Genomic DNA, 20,000 nt, shown 5'->3' with positions numbered 1-20,000 from the left:
GTAGAGTCCTGTAGTGCAGTGGTTTTCAAAATGGGGGCCGGGGCCCTCTGGGGGGCCTCAGCAAGTTGGAAGGAAAAATAAAAGCAACAAATACATTTGAAAAATCTAAAATATACCTACAGTATTACTATGAGGGTTGTTATACAATACCATTATAATAATTTGTTGCATATCTGAACATTATATTTTCCATGATAAAAACTGGGAATAATAGTAGAGTGATAGCTCTCATATAGCAGAAAGCCCCAAATGCCATTTTTACACACTGTATGCTTCATCGCGAAGTACTTGTGGCTAAAATAATTAGGATTAGCTTAATGTATTTTTACATTTTCCGTAGTATTGTCGATGGGTTTAATAACACATCAAGGGGGTCCTTGGCTATAACCTAGTGGTATTTGGGGGCCTTGGCCAGAACCTAGTGGTATTTGGGGGGCCTTGTCGTGGAAATGTTTGGGAACCCCTGCTGTAGTGTACCGTAGTTTATGGTAACATACTGTAGCTATGGTAGAATATGGTAAAATAGCTGTGGTAGCTATGGCAGCCGTGGCCTACTGGTTAGCGCTTCGGACTTGTAACCGGAAGAGTTAGAATGGCTATGGTGCAGTCCTGTCTATGTAGTGTTTGTAGGCCAGCTGGTGTGGCAGTTCAGTCCTGTTGGTGTGTTGTTTTAGTGGAGCGGTTGTCATTCAGTTGTGTGTGTGTGTGTGTGTGCGTGCGTGCGTGCATGCGTGCGTGCATGCGTGCGTATCTGTGTGTGTGCGTGCGTGTGTGTGTGTGTGCTGTCTCTGCCTCAGCCCTCAGCTCTGTCTGGGTCACTGTTGTTGGGCCTGGGCTTCAATCGAGCAGAATAACACACATGCTGCTGTGCAGCCCAGAACACACCACATCTCCCTGCAGTCTCTCTGCCTCACTACACACACACACACACACACACACACACACACACACACTCACACATACACACACTCACTCACTCACACATACACACACTCCAACACACACACTCATACATACACACACTCTCTCTCTAACACACACATATACACACACACACTAACACACACACACCCACACTCAGAGAAGGAGCACTCTTCACAAAAAAACATACACATAGTCATCGCTCTCAGATACTCACCCCCACACACACACACATGCGCACACTGAATTGCTCTCCCCACTGCTCTGCCAACTGACATACACATTCTCTTTCTCACACACACACGTATGCGTGCACACAGACAGACACACACACACTTTTCAGGTAGTGTGAGTGAGTTTGTGTGTGTGTGTGTGAGTTTGTGTGTGTGTGAGTTTGTGTGTGTGTGTGTGCGTGTGCGTGTGCGTGTGCGTGTGCGTGTGCGTGTGCGTGTGTGTGTGTGTGTGTGTGCGTGTGTGTGTGTGTGTCGTCAGGAGGCAGCCATGTCTGTGTGTGGGGCAGCATGTTAGATGTGCTCTAAAAGCTCCTGCCTCTTTGGCTTCGCCTCAGGAGAATCTTCTGCCTGTGCAAAAGTTAGGACAAGAAACCCACTCACCCCTGCTGCATGTGCCTGTGTGTGTCTGGTACGCATATGTGAATTATCCTAAAAAATAATAACATAAATATACTCTTTGTGTGTGTGTGTGTGTCTGTGTTTCTGTGTGTCTGTGTCTGTGTTGTGGGTGTGTCTGTGTGTGTGTGTGTGTGTGTGTGTGTGTGTGTGTGTGTGTCTGTGTGTGTGTGTGTGTGTGTGTTGTGTGTGTGTCTGTGTGTGTGTGTTTGTGCTCAGGTACGTGTACGAGCTGGAGGCCAGCACAGCCGGAGGCAGCAGCCGCAGTGACAGATACGTGATTCAGACGCCCGTCTCGTCCCCCGAGAGGATCCCGCCCCCCTATAATGTCACCGTCAGCGGGGCCCGCTCCGTCTTTGTCGCCTGGACACCCCCAGGTACTGTTTACTCCTAATGTACTGAACACCGGCTCTATTTGGCAATCACGCCGCGTTGATTTATCCTCCGCCGCCCGGTCCTCGCCCCGCACCGTGCCACGCCGTGCCGCCGACACCGACGTAATTTATGGGGAGCATTGTGGGGAAGTGTAATGGCCATGGAACATGGACGCTGCACGCATGCATCAGGCCACACCCGACATGGATGAGTTCAGCAAAATCAATTAGCGGCCCCATGGCAGCGAGCGAGGGGGGGGGGGGGGGGGGAGAGAGAAAAAGAGAGAGAGAGAGAGAGTGGTTGCCTGGCAAGAGTGAGATAGAAAGGCCAGGAGAAAGAAAAGAGAGATCCTCTCTTCTTCTCTTCTTTTCTCTCTTCTCTTCTCCCTGTCCTCTAGGTTAAACAGGGGTTAATGTATCACATGAAGAATATTACAAAATCCCCATTTCCTCTCGAGTGTGTGTAGGTAGACTCTTAACTATTGTTGTCAAGGTAACGGGTATTGGTGCATGCACTTTTGTCCAAAGCGACTAAAAGCGACAAATACTCACAGCGTTTGCACAATAACCTCCTCCACATAGAATGAGAGATGAATGAGAAACAATAGCAGCTCCTATTGGCGCTCATAATTCTATCCCATGCAAGAGGAGAATGTTTGATTTCTCAGTGTTTTACTATTCGTTTTACATTGACCATTAGAGTATAGTCCAGCGGTACTCTTTTGATAAAGCCGGCTATTCCATGGCCCCCCGTGTGAAGTCACTGTTGGGGGAAGTGAACTTGCTCTGTTCCCCTTGAAGAAACTTTGCTCAGGCCCCTCGTGCCAGTGTGAGTTAAAGGCTGAAGGATTCAAGCATCATTTCTATTGCAGAGTGTAGTCGTCTACCGTCACACACACACACACACACACACACACTCTCTCTCTCTCTTTCTCTCTCTCGCCCTTATGGATCAATCAATCACTGTGTTTGCAATTCCCACCACCACCAATGGCCTCATCTAAACTGTGCTATGCCGCACCACATGCATGAGTGAGTGTGTTTGTGTGTGTGTGTGTGTGTGCACCTAATGCAAACACCCTCGCTCTGAGACAGGATAGGTAAACACACAAACAAACACGATCTCCCCTGTGGCTCCTTCAGCATGTTGCCAGTCCAGGAGAGGGACACACACACACACACACACACACACACACACACACAGATTTTTTCTCACTCCACTTCCCTGTTGGAAACACACTAGATCTCACTGATTCACCAATTTCAGGATCCACCTGCTGTGTCAATATCTGTATAGGTGTGTGTGTGTGTGTGGGTATGGGTGTGTGTGTGTGTGTTTGTGTGGTTAATCTGTAATAGTATATATATCTGTATGGTTGTGTGTTTTTGTGTCTTTGTGTGTTAATCATGTATGTGCGTTCGCTATTCTACACAACCCTTGAGTACATTATATCCACACACACACACACATTCAGGATCCAATATCTGACACAGCCTTCAAACACAGTTTGAAAACACGATTCCTCACACTCCCTCCCAACTGAAAGTCCATCTCCAATGCTGGCATCTCTTCTCTGAAGCCAGATCCTCTGGCCTTACCGATGAACGTCTCTGGCGTGATCAGAGTGGAACGTAGCGGTTGCCGCGGCTACGGCGAGCACAAAGAACCACCGTCCAACCGTATGCCGCCGCAGCTGATGTATCAGATGTGAAGTCCTGCTCCCTTCCTCTCCTGAGCCCTGCCATTATTTCTGATTAGGCTCTCATCCGAGTTGAAAGTGCGCGCGTCCAACGTCGGTGATTAGTTGTAAATAATAGAACTTAAGGACCTGTGCGATTGAACTTCTCGCGCCTGCGGACGGCACCCGAGGTGATCAAAGGGCCGCATAATGCGCCAGCGTGCACAAGAGAGAGACAGAGAGAAAGAGAGAGAGAGAGAGAGAGTGAGAGAGAGAAAGAGAGAGGGCGCGAGTGTGCAGTGGTCTAGAGACTCCCATGCCGACGCAGGCCTACATCTGCCCTAGGAAGACGCCAATGAAGGAAGTTGAATAATTTAACTTTTTCATTTGTAAAGATAATCAGGCCATTCGGAATACATTGCGAGCCTCATGAATGTTGAATAGCCTATCAGGCTTCAGTTGCTGTAAATTATGAAAGGAGCCAGTGATGGGAATATTAACAAAGCACAAGGGGATGCCAGGTGTACACACACACACATGCCTGCACACACACACACACACACACCCACACACACACACACACACTCTCTCACACACATGCCTGCACGCACACACACACACACACACACTCTCTCTCTCTCTCTCTCTCTCTCTCTCTCTCTCTCTGTCTCACACACACACACACACACACACGCACACACACACACACACCAAAAACCCCATAAAAAACACACATATGTATGTAAGGGATAATGTATAGAACGCCGGTCATTATTGGGAAAATAAGTCCCGACAGGGCGAACCGGACCCCGACGCGCAGCGAAGGGGTCTTGTTCTGTCCTGAAGGGACTTATTTTCCCCAATAATGACCGGCGTTCTATACATTATCCCGCTTATTACACGGCTACTTGCCAAAACGAAATAATAAACTCCCCACGATCTGACTTTAGCCTACATAACCTAGCCTATTTGTTACCGTTCATCGTGGCATTTGCTGAGAAACATAGTTCGCAACAACACACGCTGCTGAACTTGAATCAAACATTCTTTAGAACACAGCTGATCAACCATCTGCTTTCACGTTTGAATGAAGTTCCAGTCCTTGCGTAGTGATATGAAAGACGTATCAGAAGCACAAAACCCGTTGCCATTGACAGCGGTAATTATATGTTTGCAGCAGTAATTACATGAAAATATTTTAAGTATAGTATAAGTATATATACTTTTTTGATCCCGTGAGGGAAATTTGGTCTCTGCATTTAACCCAATCAGTGAATTAGTGAAACACAAACAGCACACAGTGTACACACAGTGAGGTGAAGCACACACTAATCCCGGCGCAGTGAGCTGCCTGCTACAACGGCGGCGCTCGGGGAGCAGTGAGGGGTTAGGTGCCTTGCTCAAGGGCACATCAGCCGCGGCCCACTGGTCAGGGCTCGAACCGGCAACCCTCCGGTTACAAGTCCAGAGTGCTAACCAGTGGGCCACGGATGCCCACTCATTTTACCGTAGAACTTTGGGAAAGCCCATTCAAGTCAATGGAGCGTTCTACTTGGAGATGGGCAGCAGTGCTGTGTGGTTAAAGGATACGGCCTCTCCTGGAGATGTGTGTGTGTGTGTGTGTGTGTGTGTGTGTGTGTGTGTGTGTGGTTAAAGGAGCCGGCCTCAGCCTGGAGATGTGTGTGTGTGTGTGTGTGTGGTTAAAGGAGCCGGCCTCAGCCTGGAGATGTGTGTGTGTGTGTGTGTGTGTGTGTGTGTATGTGTGTGTGTGTGTGTGTGTGGTTAAAGGAGCCGGCCTCAGCCTGGAGATGTGTGTGTGTGTGTGTGTGTGTGTTTGTGTGTGTGTGTGTGTGGTTAAAGGAGCCGGCCTCAGCCTGGAGATGGGCAGCAGTGCCGTGTGTGGTTAAAGGAGCTGGCCTCTCCTGGAGATGTGTGTGTGTGTGTGTGTGTGTGTGTGTGTGGTTAAAGGAGCCGGCCTCTCCTGGAGATGGGAAACAGGGGTTGGGGAGGGAGAGAGGAGGTGGAGGAACACCTGCTCATCCACAACACACCACAGAGGAAAGTGTGTGTGTGTGTGTGGTTTGGTGGTTTGCTTATGGGATTTTTTTTTTTTTTTTTTAATCAAACATACCGTTTCATGTTTCTATTCTTTTATTATTTTATGTTCTGACGTTTTCTGGACTTATATACTGTATGCCTTGGCAACACCTTCTTTGTAAATTGTAAATGGCCATGTCAATAAAGCTTTTTTGAATTTCTGAGAGAGGTGAGGGGACTGAGAGAGACAAAGGGCCCTATTTTAATGGTCTGAAACGGAAGTGTCTTCGCGCAAAACGCAAGTGACTTTGTGGGCGGATCTTGGGCGCTGATGCTGTTTTACCGGCGGGATATTGACTGTTGCGCCCGACGCAAATCTAAAATGGGGTGGTCTGAAGTAGCTACATTAATCATGGGTGTGGTTTGGGCGTAACGTGCAATAAACCAATCAGAGCGTCATCTCACATTCCCTTTAACAACAGGCACGCTTGTTCCATAGCTGATTGCTATTATGGTGGCGTATTTGCCAGGCGCAGCCAGGAGCGTTCACAGCGCTATAATCACTGTTCAGTTGGGAACAGTTAGCTATTGATTTTTCCTCTTGACAAAATGTAATACAGAATTGTCACAAAGACATACTTTCCGATGTTTTGGGATCATTCTCACTGAATCACGAGGTTATGAATGCATGGTGATATATTTGCAATGTACAATGTAATCTAACATTACCTCTCTATAGACAATGCATATCTTCTGTCAGTTAATCTCTTCTCTCCCGTGCTGCCGCTGGGGCATTTGGGTTAAATGGCATCGGCATGCAGTTCAACATCACGTCTCCTTAAGTCCTCTAACATTTCCTAATTTATGTCATCAACACATCAGTGATTCGTGAAAATGTGTACGCTAGATTTATGCCTATTTTTTCACATGGACACCACACTGATTTCCCTCGAGTGGTAATATTTTTCTTTGAAATTATGTATGGTTTACAGAAATGGGAACTACATTGTATAGATGAGAGGAGCTAAGTGTGCGTTGCGCAGCACAGGCGGCCAAGCAAGGGCTTCGTTTAAGTTGACCTAACTTTCAACTCTGCACAGTATCCCATTAACTGCGTGACAGTAGACTATTTACAATATTTTCTGTAAAGCAGAGTTTGTAAACACGTTATCATCAACTTAATTCACGCACAACATTTATTTGAGCAGGAGAGAGAATAACAATGAATGGATGCAGCAACTACAGAAATTGTACAGAAATTGTAACCATACTTGCTGCTTTCTTGTACTATCTGTTGCTGGTTAACAGCACATGAAAAGCTGATTTAAGCTAATTCACTAACTCAAGACTTCAAGGCCATCATGGATATAAAACGTTTTTTGAAAATAACGAAAGGATGGAGGGAACATAGCAAAGCTTGGTGCTTAAAACCTTACACAACGGTAAATTGGAACAAAACTAAAAGTAACTTTAGCCTTTATAGGGCTGTAGCCTATAAAGTTGTCCAGATTAATAGGTCGTAATTAGGCGTTGTTGTAAAGATATTGCATGTAGATGTTGTACTATATAGGCTACTAAATATTTAGGTCACCAATGCACGAACAAAACCGGGAAATGGACAAATATTATCAAGGCTTTGAATGTTTCCGTCTGTGCACGGAGGTGTCTGTAGATTGGTGTGCAACGCATTCATTCATGCAGGCCTGTGGTCATGCACGCGCCCTTAAAATAGCATCTGCATTTTCGCCACAGACTTTAGACCAGGGAGTTCCTGGTCTGTGGCGGAATTGTTTTCTGAAACTGCAAAATATCAACAGTGAACGTTTGCGCCGGAACACGCCCCGTCTTTTCGCTGAACCGCCCCCGTGGGCGCAATCGAATTCCCTAATTTACAGGCATGTACCTGTGGAGGGAAAATTCCAATATGCGCTGACTGCAAAATAGGAAAGACAAACGCGCGAGTATACAAAGTCAATTGCGCCCGCACGGAAGATAGAGCCCAAAGAGTGAAAGAGAGAGAGAGAGAAGAGAGAGAGTGAACGAGAGAACAGAATGAGGGAGAGAGAGGAGAGGGAAAGTGAAAGAGAGAGGACGGAATGAAGGAGAGATAGAGATGTATGAGAGGGTTGATGTATATGTTTAGATCAATGAGTGTATATCTATTTACAGTCATTCAGTCAGATGTATTGTCCCTATAAGCAATGACTGCTTTGTCAATACAAGTGCTTATTTGCCAGGCTAATTTAGATTACATTCGAGATGAGATGAGATATGAGCAGGATATACACTGCACATGACACCAGAGATGAGAGGGGAGGAAAGGGGGATAGAGAGAGGGTGTGGAAAAAAGAGGAGGTGGGGAAACACCTGCTCATAACAGAACAGAGGGAGAAAGAGAGAGAGAAGGATGCATGAAGGAAGAGGGACATGTGTAGAGATGGAGGAGGTGGATAGAGATAGAGTGAGACAGAATGATAGAGTGAGAGAGAGAGAGAGAGAGGGACAGAGTGAGAGAGAGAGACAGAATGATAGAGAGAGAGACAGAGTGAGAGAGAGAGAGAGAATGATAGAGGGACAGAGTGATAGAAAGAGGAACAGAGTGAGAGTGAGAGACAGAGTGAGAGAGAGAGAGACAGAATGATAGAGAGAGGGACAGTGATAGAGTGAGGTACAGGGCCAGACAGAGAGAGTGATGGCCTCTTTGGTTGGGCTAATTCATTGTTAATTAGGGGATGGTCAGGCCGGTGCAAAACCAAATGTTTCTGAAGTCAAAGTGGACTGTTATGTACAGTAGTTAGCATGCTGCGTTCATGACCGTGTCATGTTATGTACAGTAGTTAGCATGCTGCGTTCATGACCGTGTCATGTTATGTACAGTAGTTAACATGCTGCGTTCATGACCGTGTCATGTTATGTACAGTAGTTAACATGCTGCGTTCATGACCGTGTCATGTTATGTACAGTAGTTAGCATGCTGCGTTCATGACCGTGTCATGTTATGTACAGTAGTTAGCATGCTGCGTTCATGACCGTGTCATGTTATGTACAGTAGTTAACATGCTGCGTTCATGACCGTGTCATGTTATGTACAGTAGTTAGCATGCTGCGTTCATGACCGTGTCCTGTTATGTACAATAGTTAGCATGCTGCGTTCATGATGTCATGGTCATGAGAATGTGCTGTGATGGAAATAAATGGGAGCAAGCATGCTACCCATTATTGTGAATTTCTGATTTTTTAATTAATACATATGTCACAAAATGATACATGCTAATTCATCACAATATCGTAAATAAGCCAAGAGCAGTATGACAAAAGTATCAATAAGGAACTGCTGAAAGTCATTTTCCCTTCATAAAATGAATTAAACCTCTAAAAGTACAGTGTGAGACTGTGATTGTGTTGCTACCACAGGATCAGAGCAGATATTCTATTGATATCATCAGTCTACAGAAACCCATTACGAATACACACATCAATAAATAATGAAATTACAAATCAAGAGGTCAAAGTATCAATGCACTCGATGCAAATTATCGATGGAAAGAGTTACATGGAGAGAGCAGTAAAACGATGATGTAACTCACCTCCTGACTTCCTGTCTGTTGACCTCCGACCTTTTCACCCCAGGGAAGTACAACACAAGCCTCCCACTGGAGTACAGCGTGCTGTTGAACGCGGGAAGCCTGGATGCCCTGGTCGAGGCAGCGGGGAAGGGGCAGTTCCTGCACCTAACCGACCTGCAGCCGTTCACCCGCTACCACATCCGCATACAGGCCTGCCAGCCAGGTACGGAGGGGCACAGGGCACAGGGCAGGGGCACTGCCCAAGAAATCAGATCAGATCTTAAAGAATATGATAACTCCAGTTTGGCCCTTTGGAGTTTTCTGGAACAGACACTGGTGGTGGTTTAACTTGTGTCATAATGATTTGGACACAATTGTGCAGTTATTACCATTTAATTAACAGGTTTTAGTGTCCACAACTGTGGTAGATTCTTTACCCAACATATCTTCCATATAAGATGTTTAAACTTGCCATAGGCTTCAATAGAGATGGAAAACTTGTTTGTGCATGTAAACAATTCGACTCATTTTGTCATCATAATTGCCTGAAGCTATTAATTTATAATTGCAGCCTTTAAAGATAAAGGTCCCTAATTTGAATGAAGTGTAAAGGGACACGTCTTAAGTAAAGCTTCTTTATTTACTAGGCACAATAATCACAATACTTCCACATACCACCATAGATTGTATAAATAAATGTCCCATTCAATAGCTGTAATTCATGCATGAGAACTATGCTTGTTAATAGACTTTGGATTTTGCACACCATCTAAATTAGGGTCCATAATCTTTGTGTTTACAGTACTTGACGTACTTGACTAGAGTATCACTACGCATAGAGATTCATATAGAATCTGTGTACTCTGGTGCACATACAGTTTATGTGTGTTATTGTTCTTGTCCATGCAGATGGCTGTGGAGTGGGGAAGGGCGTCTACACTAGCACATTCGAGGCACCCCCTGAGCATCTGGATCCCCCCGTTGTCAAGGCAGCAGGGCCAGCTGTCATCGAAGTACACTGGAAACCCCCCCGGCAACCCAATGGGCTCATCACAGCATACTTCATTTACAGGTGAGCCTTTGTGTATCAATACACGTGAGTTTTAGCATTTATTTACAGGGTAGCATTTATGTATCAATACACATGTGAGTTTTAGCATTTATTTACAGGGTAGCATTTATGTATCAATACACATGAGTTTTAGCATTTATTTACAGGTTAGCATTCTGTGTATCAATACACATGTGAGTTTAGGCATACTTCATTCACAGGTTAGTATTTGTGTATCAATACACATGTGAGTTTAGGCATACTTCATTCACAGGTTAGCATTATGTGTATCAATACACATGTGAGTTTAGGCATACTTCATTCACAGGTTAGTATTTGTGTATCAATACACATGTGATTTCGACTGGAAACGAGCCAAGACCACCTCATTTCATAAATTTCTGATGACTTCAGACAGGGAAATGTATCTTGCTTTAATCCCTGTAGTATGCCTTCCAACCTGGTGACAGTCTACATCAGTTAGATGTGGGTTCAGAGCACAGTGTATCACTCCCTAGGGTTAACTCACTTAGTATGCATGCACTCTATATACTTTCTCTTGAACATGCACACAAGTAAAAATGTGCTTCTTACTCACTATTGGTGGATGTTTCTATGCTTCTTACACATGTGTATGTCCTAACATACAGTATTCACAGCATACTAACCTAATGTACACTTGTGGGAACTGGTGATATACATACTGTACTTCACAGCATACTAGCCTAATGTACACTTGTGGGAACTGGTGATATACAGCTGAGGGAAGACCAATTACACATCTCACACCTGTGATTCCCAGCATCCTGCTGACCTGGAGGAAATCTCGACGAGTCCTGACACACTCACACACACACACACACACACACACACACACACACATACCGCTTAGCTGCAGACACCCCTGAATGGCCAGCATATTTCACGCTCAGCCTCAGGAAGCCTGGGCACGTCAGTGAGTCACCGGAGCATCTGGCTCTGCCATGTCTCGCTGACCACACACACACACACACACACACACACATCCATAATCATCTGACCGCTTGTCCTACTGTCATGAGCCACTGGAGAGAAACTGTGTCTGGTGCAGAAGCACATACTTACTCACACACAGCATCTATGTGTCCACTCCTGCAGATGGACAGAATGCAACATGCCATGGGATCTGCACACACACACAAACACACACACACACACACACACACACACACACACACACACACGCACACACACACACACAGCCACTCCTGCAGATGGACAGAATGCAACATGCCATGGGACCTGCACACACACACACACACAAACACATACAGACACAAACACACACACACAAACACATACAGATACAAACATGCACTAAGACAGACTAAAGGGGCATTTTATGAGTGCTACCTTTCAGAGGTTGGGGATGCTTGGAGATAGAGAGAAGAGGTAGAGAGGGAATGTGAATAGAGAGAGAGAGAAAGGGAGTAGAGAGATCTTTTGAAAAAAAGGAATATGGATAGAAAGAGAGGGAGGGGGAGTCTGAACAGATGATGAAAAAGAGGAATGTAGAGAGGGAAGAGGGGGAGAAAGAACAGAGATAAAAGACTAAAGGAATAAAAAGGGGGGACATAGAGAGAGAAAGAGAGAGAATAGCGAAATGACAAAAGTAAGGAAGTCAGGCAGATATTATTAATTTGTGCTAGAGGAGTAGTCACTTGACTATAGCCTTATCACATGATTGGTCAGTCATATCATGTGACCCATGCAGGAACAATAGCACAGGGTTCTTTGTGTGATTGTGACATCAGAGACTGGATGTCACTCCCCAGACACAGACGACGAGCCATCAGGCACTTTAAGCAGAGCTCTCTATAATCACTGCTGATTAGCCGTTAGCCATCAGTTAGCTATTCATGGTACACTGATTGGGCTGCCCCTCATCAACCAAACACAGTTACACACACACACACACACACACAGGAAACAACATCTACACTCTGCTACGAGAAGGACTCCTCATTAACCAAACACAGCAACACACAGAGGGAACAGCATCTACATTCCCAATCAATCAAACACAGTTACACACACACACACATACACACATACACACACACACACACACACATGGGCCCATGGGTTATTAATGAGTACAGCATGGTGGAGACCTTTACCTACTTCTGCAAGCATTCACTACCCATGGTGGGAGCCGTAGTGCAGCGGTAGCAGCAGTGTCCAGCACCACACATGGGCCCAGTGCACATCACACACACACACACACACACACATACACACACACACACACACACACACACACACACACACACACACACACACACTAATTTCCTGCCAGCTTTTTAATGTCCTGTCCATTAAAAAGCCCAGAAATATAACTTAAAAAATTCAATATCCACGTCCAGGGAAGGAGATTAGCCTAGCGCTACCATGCAGGGTCAGTGTGTTTGTACGGCACCAGATACCGCTAAGCTAATTATGCAGGAGTGGAGCGCTGCTACGAGGCAGATTCATTTGAAACTCAGAGTTGTCTGCTTTTGATGATTTCCTTATCTGCACAACATGACCTTGAGGTGAAGGGGCCAATCGTTTGCCACGTTTGTCGACATCTCTGCGCTGTGTGTCTGGCAACCTGACACCTGCAAAAACAAGTTATACGCCAGAAGTGCTTAGGTAGATATCAACGACTGGCAACCAGCTATATGCCTGTCAACTCAGACGACTGGTAACAGCCGGCCTGGAATACAAAAAGAGTGAACAAGCAAGGCTGAGGGACAGAGAGAAAAAAATATATGGAGACAGACAACAGAGAGAGAGAGAGAGAGAGAGAGAGAGAGAGGGGCAAATAACAGATAGGGAGAAAGGGAGAGGAGATTTGCAGAGAGAGAGAGAGAAAGAGAGAGAAGGGGAAAAAGAGATTGTGAGAGAATGCAAAAGAGAAAAGTAAATAGAGTGATGGAGAGGGAAAAGTGAGAAAAGAGCACGGGGGGGGGTGAGAGGTTTGGGAGAGAAAATGTGTATTAAATCAGCTCAAATGGACAGGCCAAAATGTGTATTAAATCAGCTCAAATGGACAGGCTAAAATGTGTATTAAATCAGCTCAAATGGACAGGCTAAAATGTGTATTAAATCAGCTCAAATGGACAGGCTAAAATGTGTATTAAAAGAGCTCAAATGTGTATTAAATCAGCTCAAATGGACAGGCTAAAATGTGTATTAAAAGAGCTCAAATGGACAGGCTTAAATGTGTATTAAATCAGCTCAAATGGACAGGCTAAAATGTGTATTAAATCAGCTCAAATGGACAGGCTAAAATGTGTATTAAAAGAGCTCAAATGGACAGGCTTAAATGTGTATTAAAAGAGCTCAAATGGACAGGCTTAAATGTGTATTAAAAGAGCTCAAATGGACAGGCTTAAATGGCGTCTGACAGGCCAGTGTTGACTGTGATTATCGCGAGCGTGCTCAGAGCATCGATAGGAAGAGTAAAAAACGCAGCGCCATAATGCCTCCTCCGGCTCCCAGCCAACGCAGCGCCATAATGCCTCCTCCGGCTCCCAGCCAACGCAGCGCCATAATGCCTCCTCCGGCTCCCAGCCAACGCAGCGCCATAATGCCTCCTCCGGCTCCCAGCCAACGCAGCGCCATAATGCCTCCTCCGGCTCCCAGCCAATAACGCCAGAGACTTTCTAATGTGGAGACACAGCACTCAAAAAATACTCCATAGAAATGCATGGGGCTAGTTTGTCACGCCAATATGGCCGTTGTCTACACATATCCCACCCCTTCCTCAGCAAAACGTCAACATGTGAATACATTGAGCCAATCATGTGGTGTGATGTGAATACATTGAGCCAATCATATGGTGTGTTGTGAAGACATCGTGCCAATCATGTGTTGTGATCTCGCCGCTGGAGCAAGATTGGTGTCGTGAAGCCTTGCGCACGCGCAGTTCGACCCAAAGACTGTGCCCGATGAGTGCCCATAAAACGTTGGTATATGGCCGCCGAGTGGAGGGACTTGCCTAAAAGGACTTTGATAACGCTCAGAGCAAGACGACACAATCACAATCATAAAGACCTGAGCAACACGACACAATCACCATCTTAAAGACCTGAGCACCACGACACAATCACATCACCATCATAAAGACCTGAGCACCACGACACAATCACATCACCATCATAAAGACCTGAGCACCACGACACAATCACATCACCATCATAAAGACCTGAGCACCACGACACAATCACATCACCATCATAAAGACCTGAGCAACACGACACAATCACATCACCATCATAAAGACCTGAGCACCACGACACAATCACATCACCATCTTAAAGACCTGAGCAACCGGACACAATCACATCACCATCATAAAGACTTGAGCACCTGGAGAATACCTTTACAGGTACCACTTCTTTGTGGAATGTGTGTGTGTGTGTGTGTGTGTGTGTGTGTGTGTGTGTGTGTGTGTGTGAGTTTGAGGAGGTAGTTCTCCGTGAACATACAGTAGAGCTGGACGTGAGCTGGACTAAGGCTTGCCGCTGCAATGGAATGTTTGCACCGAATTGTTCAAACTTAAGTGTTCAGAGAAAACATATTCGCCACAAACATTCGCCACTGAATTTGAACACACCTCAGATATACAGAAATCTACACACACACACACACACACACACACACACACACACATACACACACTGATTCCCTTTGTCTGCAGACGAACTACTCAGTCAAGGGCAGAGGCTGCTGTTGACCAATGTCATGCATATGCAAGGTCAGAGCGAACTAAGCCCTCTAAAGTCCTGTTAAAATACCATTAGCATACTGGGGGATCGGCGGCGCGCGGCATTCAGAGGACGCCTAGACGGATTTCATTTGAGTCCCCACGCGGGCCGATACGGGGCAGGGTGAACGAGAGCCAACGCAGCGCATAAACCGTCCGCACTGAGCTCCACATCGGCTCCAAAGCCCTGCCTGTATCTCCACAACATCTATTTGTCGTGGAGGGGAGGGGGGTGATATTAGTTGTATTAAAGTTAATCCGTTTTATTGTGTGGAATTTAGTGGTCGCTTGGGCACAGGAGTGGAGGCAGAGGCATCCCGGCTTTAGTGTGTGTGTGTGTGTGTGTGTGTGTGTGTGTGTGTGTGTGTGTGTGTGTGTGTATGTGTTCCAAAGTGGAGGCATCACGGCTTTATTGTTTGTGTGTGTGTGTGTGCGTGTGTGTCTGTGTGTGTGTGTGTTTGTGTGCTCCAGAGTATAAGCATCACAGCTTTAGCGTTTGAGAAGATGAGACCTGCTTCCCGCAGTCTTTGTCTTTGTGCTGACATTGACACATTGCAGATATTCACTTAAACTTCATAACTAACTTGGCCAATGGATCAGCACATGTAATGCTGCCAAAAGTGGGACTGCTCCATAAGTGTGCAAACAATCAAAGTTAAGTGATGTTCTAAAGAACTCGTCAAAATGGGAATTCCAACCAAGCCCTGCTCTTGCCTTCTCTAAGTTCAATAAGTCATTTTTCATGTCTGTTATTAGATGTGAATGTATCGCTCAGTTTAAATGAGCATGAGAGAAAGAGACTGATTTTTTGTTAAGTTGTAGAATGTAGGGTAAGAGAGTTAAGAAAAACATAAATAGAGAAAGAGGGAGAGAAAAAAGAGATTAGGAGGAAGAGAAAAATAATGCTAGTCTTCAGACAGACAGAGAGAGAATGTGTGAGAGAGAGCACATTTATTTCATGCTTTTGTATACTTACAGGTAAGTTTTTTTTGTTTTTCATTTCATACTTTTTAAATTCAATATTATTATAACAACCATTCATGACAATAAATCCATGCCCATAAAGCCCATTGAATTGAATTGAGAGAGAGAGAGAAGGAGAAAGAGAGGGGGGGAGAAAGTGAGAGAGGAGAAAGAGAGGGGGGGGGGGCGAGGCCTAGTCCTTCATTCCCAACGGTGATTGTTTAGTTTAGTGTCCCTGCATGAGCAGCACAGCTCTCCAGCTGCATGATGTTAGACTGTTATCTTTATTCTAATGTGGAGCCCCCTACACACACACACACACACACACACACACACACACACACTTACCCAGTCACTAGTCCACTGACTGCAGGGGCCTCATCAGCCTTAGCAGAGGGATATTTTCATACACTCACAAGAACACCATGCAGGCAAACACGCGCACACACACAAACACACACACACACACAGACACACATTACACAAAGGAGCGGTAGGGTCCTCGTTGGCATTAGTATAATGTCATTTTCTCCAGCAGCATGGAAGCTCTGGAAGCTAACGCTAATGTAAAAGATGGGGGGGCATCAAAAATTACCCAACGCGCGCACGCACAATGGCGCCGACATGACTGCGGCTCACTCCGCTTTCGACATTCGATTACATTAGATTTCATTGTTTACAGTACAACCCCGCACACCAGTGTTGAACGCTGTGTAGATTACGATTTAGTCAAATCCATTGTTTGTCCAATGCTTGCCACTTAAAGGTGCTCTAAGCGATGTTGGGTAACGTCACTTCTGTTGACGTTCAAACAGAACAGAGAGCTAGCTCGCTACTCCCTCCCCCTCCCTCCCGTTCAGTTGAAAATCGCCAATTGGCTGGAACAGTATGTTTTTATGGTCCAGGCTGGACCAAGTTGTTTTTTGTTGCCTGGGCTGTCCATAGAAACTGCGTCTTTTTAAAGTGTATTCAGGGCAGCTAGCAGATGGTGAGGTGATGTTTGCGGTATGGGACAACAAATGTTTTAGCTTAGAAACCGCATAACATCGCTTAGAGCACCTTTAGAAAATGATGGCGCTGATCTCGTGTTAGCGCCTACGTACGGAGCACTTACAGTAAGTGTTTCTGAGACATGAGAGAAAGAGAGGAGATGCATATGATCCTATGTGAGAAGATATACTAGATATCCTGTATATTACCACTCGTATGTGAGAATTTTACAGTATTTTATAGTCTGTCTGTGCTTTGACCATGTTTTGGACTGAACTGGGCACTGGTGCCATAGGACTTTAGCAGTAGAAGAATCAGTAATCTGGGGGTACGTAGGTACGTTTGTGAACTAATGCAAGAAAGAGAGTGTATGAGAGGGTGCATGGACATCCCGCTGTGTGAGTATGTGTGTGTGTGTGTGTGTGTGTGTTTGTGTGTTTATGTTGTGCATGCGTGTGTGTGTGTGTGTTTGTATGTTGAGCATGTGTGTGTTTGTGTGTTTGTATGTTGTGCGTGTGTGTGTGTGTGTTTGTATGTTGTGCATATGTGTGTGTTTGTATGTTGTGCATGTGTGTATGTGTGTGTGTATGATTATTGAGCTTGACTGCTGTGTGCTGCTGGGCTGACAGGTCACAGAGCAGGTGCAGGGAGGCAGCACAACAGCTGGTGCTGAAAGCAGCACAGTCCATCACAGAAACACACACCACACACACACACACACACACACACACACACATCACACCACACACACACACACACACACACACACACACACACACACACACACACACACACACACACACACCACACCACACCACACCGCACACACACACACACACACACACACACACACACACACACAGACATACATACAGTTCACATCTCTGGCATCTTACACACATGCACCCAACTAAAATTTAAAACATCCATACATTCTTAGACATATATGCATACATCCATCCATCCATACATACCATGTCACATTACTAATATCCTGCATACAATTTTCCATCCCACAAACATGAACATATACAGAACGCATGCAAAAAAACACACACGTGCACACATGCCCAGAAACACATATCTCTCATTCCTTCACCTGCCTGTCCCCATGTTCCGCTGCTGAAGGATTACCATTGACATTTCACACACACACACACACACACACACACACACACACACACACACTCGGTCGCTGGTTCCCGTGTCTCTGTGCTGAAGGATTACCCTGCTGATATCTTTTCAATTAGTGCCTCTATCATCTGCGCTTGTTATCCACAGCCAGGACTTAAAGGTTACCTCTACATAGCACACGCACACACACACACACACACACACACACACACACACACACACACACACACACAGAGGTCAGGTCAGTACCACAAAGCTGCTGCTGTCTCTGGTCCTTTTGGCGTAGGGATACACCAGAGAACAAGTTAGACTGACAGCCAATCAGGGTTGTTGTTTTTTGATATTGTTGTTTTTGTTTGTACTGTATCTTTGTTTGTGTTGTTTAAGTTAGTGTTTTACTCTTGTTCTGTCAAAGATGGCTCATAGCTACTGCTAATTAGTGAATTAGTTAATACAGTGAAATTAGTAGGGAAGAGAGTAGACAACAACAATTTCTTTAGTAGTTAGTAGTAGTCAAGTAGTTAACTAGCCCGCTAACTAGGTGAAAGCCATGCACAAGCCTGTCAAACACAAAGCAATTACTTTTCTTTGCCTTTAACTGGCTAGCATGCAAACATGCTGTCAAATCTTTCAAATCGTTTAGTTTCCAGTCCAGACCACAAAACACCATTGGGTGTATATGGAGCTGAATTTGACTACTTTAACTACTACTTAAATACTTCATTACTTTTACACGGTTCTCTAGTAGTTACCATTATTTACTATTCTTTGCTTTTTTGTTTGTGTAAAACACATTGAATTGCCGTTTTGTATGAAATGCACTGTATAAATAAACTTGCGTTGCCTTGTTCATAAATGCATGAGCCAAGTGCGTAACTTTGGGTTAAACATTTGGGGGGTTGGGACCACGTCTTCTTCATGTTCTATAACAGTCAATATGTATGATTAATGGGGGGTTGTATTGGCTGGTTTTGATTATATTAATATATATTTATTACATAAATGATGCGCTTGGCGTGAACATCCTGTTCTGTCTCCCACAGGCGTCCTCTGGGTACCCGCGAGGAGCTGCTGGTCTTCCTGTGGTCCGAGGGTCCGCTGGAGTTCATCGACGCGTCGTCCAGCCTGCGCCCCTACAGCGAGTTCGAGTACCGCGTGCGGGCGCTCAACACGCAGGGTTCCGTGTCCAGTGCCTGGGCCTCGGCGCTGACCCAGGAGGCCCCTCCTCTGGGCATGTCCTCCCCATGGGCCCTGCCCACCAGCGCCTACTCCCTGATGCTCAACTGGACCCGGCCCAGCGACCCCAACGGGCTCATCCAGCAGTACCGCGTGGTCTACCAGAGGAGGCCCGCCGACCCCACGCTCAACACCGCGGCCGTGCTGGCGCTCACCGTGCCGGTAAGATGCCTGTTGGCTTGGCACACATGCAGACAGACAGGCACACACACAGACAGGTAGACAGGCAGCCAGACACACACGCAGACAAACAGGCAAACAGACATTCATACACATGCAGACAGGCAAGAAGGCAGACAGGCCTGTGGATGTTTGTTTTTTTTCGTCTCAGAGGAGGTTTTTCTATGTGTTGGTAAAGCATGAATTGAATTTCCCCTGGGAATCACTTGAATTTCCCCAGGGGATCAATACAGTATCTATCTATCTATCTATCTATCTAAGCATGGTTTTACACTTTGGTTTGTAGTGATGATACACTATTCATATAAAGTGCATCTTTTGTCAAATACTGTGTACTCTGGGTAATTACTTTTTAAAGATCAGCTGTTTTTGTTTTGCTCAGTTCAGTTTATCAGTAATAGTATACAATTTCCATCCTTGCGATTCAGTTCTAGTTGTGAGAGGGTGG

At 45.5% G+C, this 20,000-nt stretch overlaps 1 protein-coding gene across 1 annotated transcript in view; it reads left to right on the top strand.

Annotated features, from left to right (window-relative positions):
- ush2a (Usher syndrome 2A (autosomal recessive, mild)) overlaps positions 1-20,000 on the top strand; it is a 319,377-nt gene that overhangs the window by 250,649 nt on the left and 48,728 nt on the right. The window contains exons 57-60 of the mRNA XM_076300107.1: positions 1,770-1,932; positions 9,276-9,429; positions 10,116-10,278; positions 19,180-19,534. Of these exons, the coding sequence (XP_076156222.1) occupies positions 1,770-1,932; positions 9,276-9,429; positions 10,116-10,278; positions 19,180-19,534 (835 nt within the window). The remainder of the gene's footprint in view (positions 1-1,769; positions 1,933-9,275; positions 9,430-10,115; positions 10,279-19,179; positions 19,535-20,000) is intronic.

This window comes from Alosa pseudoharengus, unplaced genomic scaffold, assembly GCF_046254945.1.
Source record: "Alosa pseudoharengus isolate Yale_2024_CS ecotype anadromous, Long Island Sound unplaced genomic scaffold, YU_APseudo_1.1 YU_APseudo_1.1_scf_22, whole genome shotgun sequence".
Classification (NCBI taxonomy): Eukaryota; Metazoa; Chordata; class Actinopteri; order Clupeiformes; family Clupeidae; genus Alosa; species Alosa pseudoharengus.
Note: the sequence above shows the minus strand (reverse complement) of the source record. Positions and strands in the feature narration are given on the sequence as shown.